This window comes from Gorilla gorilla, chromosome 1, assembly GCF_029281585.2.
Source record: "Gorilla gorilla gorilla isolate KB3781 chromosome 1, NHGRI_mGorGor1-v2.1_pri, whole genome shotgun sequence".
Taxonomy (NCBI): domain Eukaryota; kingdom Metazoa; phylum Chordata; class Mammalia; order Primates; family Hominidae; genus Gorilla; species Gorilla gorilla.
Genome location: NC_073224.2, coordinates 204,695,588 through 204,701,587, shown reverse-complemented (window position 1 = coordinate 204,701,587; position 6,000 = coordinate 204,695,588). Strand labels below are relative to the sequence as shown.

The 6,000-nt window shown below is 44.7% G+C and overlaps 1 protein-coding gene across 5 annotated transcripts in view; it reads left to right on the top strand.

Annotated features, from left to right (window-relative positions):
- The first annotated feature begins 1,023 nt into the window (after window positions 1-1,023).
- The window catches only part of ZMYM4 (zinc finger MYM-type containing 4), a 152,766-nt gene continuing 147,789 nt past the window's right edge, over window positions 1,024-6,000 (top strand). For 2 of the 5 annotated variants that reach the window (XM_031013104.3, XM_055391506.2), the window contains exon 1: window positions 1,279-1,418. Coding sequence is in view for 2 of the 5 variants with exons in the window: in XM_055391493.2 (XP_055247468.2) it covers window positions 1,380-1,427 (48 nt within the window). In the remaining 3 variants the exon portion in view is untranslated. Of the gene's footprint in view, window positions 1,428-6,000 lie in introns of all 5 variants that reach the window. The other 3 variants (XM_019015121.4, XM_055391493.2, XM_063700442.1) reach the window with 3 other exon arrangements.

Genomic DNA, 6,000 nt, shown 5'->3' with positions numbered 1-6,000 from the left:
CTCATTTTTTCTCCACTCAAAGCTTGTGGGAACTAGAATGAACAGAAGAGGAATGAATGAAGCCCTCATTCTTTTCAGCGATTTTCAGCTTAGGACCCAGTTTTGGAACAAGATAGACCCAAATCTACTTCCTGGTTTCCTGCTTAGAAATAAGATGCTTATCCTTTAAGGCAGATTGTCAAGCTCCTTCAATAGAGGTGAATGAGGACACCCATCATCTGCAAATCATTACATCTTCACAGGAGAATTATGATATTCTCCAAATACCATGAAACTTCAATTTTTAATCTTCTAGGGATATCAAATTAAACCAAATTTATCTCTCGCCTGAAGACAGCCTGGAGGACTGAGACTGTAATCTTGATTCCAACTCCACACCAGCCATTAGTTACATTGGGACAAATTCCTTCCCATGATCAGGCTGCAATTTTATCATTGGGAGCACTGGAGTAAATGGTTCCCTAAGATCCTTCTCCATTTTGATGTTCTAAGGATAAATTACTATTGAAGAAATTATTTCCAGTTGTTGGTTCAATCTTCAAAATCACCAAAAGCTTTGATTTTAAGGTGAGGTTATAGGAGTTGGCTCTTGATAGTCTATGCCTTGTGCTTCAGAACAGGCGGTCGAAAGGGAGGAAAGTTGGTTTTCCTTGAGATGACTGTCTTGTTCCCTCATTGGTTTGGGATTCTTCATGTTCAGAGGTCCACTGAGAACTTCAGCTTACCATGACTTTCCCTCTTCAATGGTACCACTGTAGTCAGGTGTAAGATGGTGATGTGGAACCCTTCACTGACATTGCACCCAATTCTCCAGATTGTCTTTCCAGTAATTTCTTTCATTTCTCCTTCATCCCTGCGTCATGGTCCCTTTAAGGGAGCGGCCATAGTTGAGTGGTGGGAGCAGCTGCTGGCAGCAAAGAGACTTGCAGGATTTGGCCTACCCATGGCCACTTACCGCGCACGCTCAGGACCGGGGGCTTGGTGGGAAAGGAAGGAGGGACTTAGGGTGCGCCTGCGCATCAGGGGCGCGCGCAAGGGGCTGATTTGGTGATCCCTTTAAGAAACCGCAGGCGGAGGAATTTCTCTGAGAGAAAATAATCCTACTCACGGGGCCCCTTGGAGGCCATTAACCCCCCGAGTCCCGGCCCCCACCCCGTCCCCGGGCAGGCCCTCCCGCCCACGCGCGGGCCCGTGGGATCTCAGAAGCTGCGGCCCGGCGCGCAGCATCAGCCCCCTCCCCACTCTCGGCGCAAGGCCCGGCCGGGTCCGGGGAAGCTGCCGCGAGGCGGCCGTGCCTGCAGTGTGGGCGGGGGCCGGGGGGCCGAGAGGTACCGCCGCCACCGCGCGGGGAGCCGCAGCGGTTCCGAGCGGGGCCCAACATGGCGGAGAGAGAGGTGGAGTCCGGCCCCCGAAAGAGGGTAGGTGAGGTGAGGCAGAACTCGGGTGGCTGGGGGCGGGGCGCGGCCCGGGGCCGGGAATGGGCCACACTCAGGTTCGTGGAGGGGTCGCCGAGGCCCAGTTAGGACAAGGTTGCGGGCAGGTCTGAGGCAGCCTTGGGTCCGGAGCGCGCTGGCGAGCGGTCCCTCGGCAGGTGGGACAAAGATTTGGTGCTGGGTGGGGGGGAGGGGAGGGGGCCGTTGTTTGCCTTCCTCCCCCCGACCTTCCCCAGCACTGGGGTGGGATATCTAGGCCCAGGGAGGGGAGGTGTCAGATTCTTAAGTGCATCTTTAGTACATCAGAGTCTGGAAGTTTAACTGGGGAGAGGTCAGGTGGGGGTGGTGGTGGCGGGAATAAGTCGTGGAGGGGTCTCAGGAGAAATAACCGGAGGGTTCTTCAGTAACACCATCGCGAATTCATTTTCCTGCCTCCTTTCCCCTCCCCCCATAGCCGTTATCTAGACCAAAGTCGGGGTGGTGGTCTTACCTGTGAAGAAGTGGGATCGTTGGCATGTCCTGATTTAGGAGAAAGATTTTGGCTACTATGAATGTCATGTTCTAGCCTAGCCTCTTACTCGCAATTAGGGACTTGGAAGAATACGACAAGTTTTCTCATAACAGGGATGTACCCAATCAACCTGCAGAGGTGAAGCCAATTCTACATAGGAGTTGTTTGAATACCTTTTAAAGTTTGTCTGGAAACTTTCCTTATTTAATTCTGAGTGGTTTTTTTCAGATGGCGAACAATACTGTACTATCGATTGAGCAATATCCCTCACTTTTCTTTTACTTCCTCCCCGCTTAGCATGATAAGAAGTAAGTTTCCTTTTAGGAGTCTTCCTTTTGGGAATGGTTTCAGAAACGATCAATTAGCAAAAGGGCAAAAAATTACTACTTTATGAAGAATGCCCTTTCAGCTTAGCGTAAAATTAGTAATCTCGTAATGATACTACAGCTGATGTTTTGAGTGCTTACTATGTGCCTGGCACTGAGCTAAGACCTTTATGTGAAGAATTTAACTTCATAGTAACTCCTCCTAGAACCTATTTGCAGATGAGGAAATTTAGGTGTTGAGGGCTTAAGTAATTTACTTAGATCACACAGCTAGTTGCAAGGTTGAGGTAGGATTTGAATCCAGGTTTGTCCCAACTATAGTGCCTTTGTGGGATGCCACAGAGGAGTTTCTTTAATCTGTGTTTCTCTCCTTAAAAGCTTAAATTGTAAATGACCAAAGAAGTGTCAAGTATTATTTTTTCCAACAATTTATTAGGAAAATATTTTGAACTATCCGGCAATATTATAAAACTTACGGGGAGCAGTCATACACCCAACCGCCTAGATCCTACTGTTAACATTGCATTCCGGACATGCACAGCGGCTCACGCCCGTAATCCCAGCACTTTGGGAGGCCGAGGCGGCAGGATCACTTGAGGCCAGGAGTTCGAGACCAGCCTGGCCAACATGGTGAAACCCCGTCTCTACTAAAAATACAAAAAATTAAGCCGGTGTGGTGGCGGGTGCCTGTAATCCCAGCTATTCGGGAGGCTGAGGCAGGGGGAATCGCTTGAACCTGGGAGGCGGTGGTAGCAGGGAGGCGGTGGTAGCAGTGAGCTGAGATCGTGCTACTGCACTCTAGCCTAGGTGACAGAGGGAGACACTGTCTCAAAACCCCCTCCAAAAAAAAATTGCATTCCACTTGTTTTATCATATATTTACCCCTCTATCCGTCCTTCTGTTCATCAGTCATGTTATTTTAATGCATTTCATTGTAGTGTTTTGAACAATACATTTTTACCATTGATAAGTTTACGAAATGTTGGATTCACCTAATGCAATAATTAGTCATAGAGCAAGTTAAGCTGTATGATGGTATGTCCAAATAGTTTTGTAAGTATAAATGTTGTGTATGGAATGCATGTGTTTTGAAATTTTAAAATTTTTCAAGTTGTGTTCAGTTTTGAACTGGATCCTTACTGTGCTTGGATGAAGGCATATGGTGTATAGTCCACCAATGAAAATATACAGGGTAAATTACTTAAGATATGTAATGTTAATTCAGGGTGATTTCTGCATCCAGTTGCTGTGAATGTTGTCATTCACCTTCTGTACTAGGATGTTCTAGGATATTCTAGAAAACATCGATGTGCGTTGACAACAAATTCAACTAGATTTTAAATATATTCTACTTCTTGTCGTACACTTAAAAGATGTTACTGGTCTTGTGAATCTTCTGCTAAAGGAATGCTGGAAAAAAAAAAGATACCACACTGGTAGCACTAAAAACTTTATTATTATTATTTTTGAGACAGAGTCTTGCTCTGTTGCCCAGGCTGGAGTGCGGTGGCGCAATCTCGGCTCATTGCAACCTCCGCCTCCCGGGTTCAATTAATTCTCCTGCTTCAGCCTCCCGAGTAGCTGGGATTACAGGCAAGCACCACCATGCCTGGCTAATTTTTGTATTTTTAGTAAAGATGGGATTTTGCCATGTTGGCCAGGCTGATCTCGAACTCCTGACCTCTGGTGATCAGCGCACCTCGGCTTCCCAAAGTGCTGGGATTACAGGTGTGAGCTACCGGGCCTGGCCCAAAAGTTAATTTTATTTTTAGCCTATAACATACGCAGCACTTGTATAGGTTTCCTCCATTATTTTGCCAGTTTCATCACAGAGGAAAATTACATTCATTAATTTTTGGAATTAATGGTGTGGTGGCACATGCTTCTAGTCCTCGCTATTCAGAGGTTGAAGTGGGAGCATCGCTTGAGCCCAGGAGTTGGAGGTTGCAGTGAGCTATGATATTGCCACTGCTCTCCAGCCTGGGTGACAGAGGGAAACACCCTCTCTAGAAAAAGTAAAAATAATACATAAATAATATTTTTTGATCCATAATTCATTTTGTTTTTGATATTTCATTAGAATGTTCGGTATGATTGTCTTAAATGGTATAAGTACTTTTTTTCCACTTTTTTTTGGTGTGTGCCAAATTACATGTGGATTCCATATGTATACTCCAAGCCGATTAATGGGGACTATGCAGTACCATGTCTTTGGAAATTGACTGCCTTGAGGGAGTTGAAACAAACTATCCACATAGACTTAGATAGTAACTTTAGGCTGTTCAATCTGAAATTGCATTGATGACATGGTATTGTACTTAATGATGCTTACTGCTTTTGACCTTTGTAATCATGTCACAAAAAAGTTGCTAAGCACCTGTGCTATTTCATAAGCTACATGCTAGGCATTGTGCTTTGTTACTTAGGGTCATTTAGGATAATATATGCTGGCTCTCTTGATAAATTGTGAACTCCTTTAACATAGTATCTATTTCATTGCTTTTTGCGTCTGGACATCTTGTGACCTCTACACAATAGGAACTCAAAAGACTTGCTGACTTATTTTTGTAAGAATAGCTTACCTAGTACAGCAGAGGCTCTATGGGTTGAGTACCAAGTTCTCTGCTTTGTAATTTTGAGGGGCTCTGTAAATCTTTCATAGCGTCCTTTACTCCCCAGAGTTCTCTCCTATGGATCCAGATTTAGGGATATTCTGATTGTTCTGGATTATGGTTAGATGGGCAAGTGACTGCATTTTTTGTTGTTGTTTTTGAGATGGAGTCTTGCTCTGTCGCCCAGGCTGGAGTGCAGTGGCGCTATCTCAGCTCACTGCAAGCTCCGCCTCCCGGGTTCGCGCCATTCCTTCGCCTCAGCCTCCCGAGTAGCTGGGACTACAGGCTCCCACCACCATGCCCAGCTAATTTTTTGTTTCTGTATTTTTAGTAGAGACGGGGTTTCACCATGTTAGCCAGGATGGTCTCGATCTCCTGACCTCGTGATCCGCCCGCCTCGGCCTCCCAAAGTGCTAGGATTACAGGCGTGAGCCACCACGCCCAGCCGGTGACTGCATTTTAAGACCATTGGGTTAACAACCTTAAATTCTAGGTAGGCCTGCCTGATGTCTTGTTTTTATATTTGTGGGCAGTTGGAACACTTGTATTCAGAATATGCTGGAATGCTAGTCTCTCAATTTGTGAACACGGGGGAGCTGAGTATGTGGGTGGATCAGTGCTATATTCATCTATCATCCCTAGTATAGAGAGAATTAAGTTCATATCCTAGTGCCTATACATGAAGGCGTTACAGCAAGCATCACACCCACACAAATACATACACACACACACACACACTTTAAAGTTGGCATGTTATTTAATTTTTTTAGATGATAAAATTTTTGTTTTCTCAAATAGCTTTTAAGACTCATTAGGTAGGCTTATTATAAATGATTGAATTATTTATGCATGGCTATTATAATAACCAGTATGTTATGAAGTATGAGGTCTAACTAAATCGGGCGGCCATATTTTGTTGTAAAATCCTTGTCTTTTCAAAGTTTACATACAAAATAATAACTTTTGTAAATGTAAATATTACCCGGTCTAGTAAATTGTATTCATTTTCATACTTAAAATTCTGTGTGTATTAAATTTGAGATGTATATATCTGGTATGCTTAAAAAAGAGAGAAAGCGTATGTATAAGTAGTATGCTTCCGTTTTTTGTGAAAGACG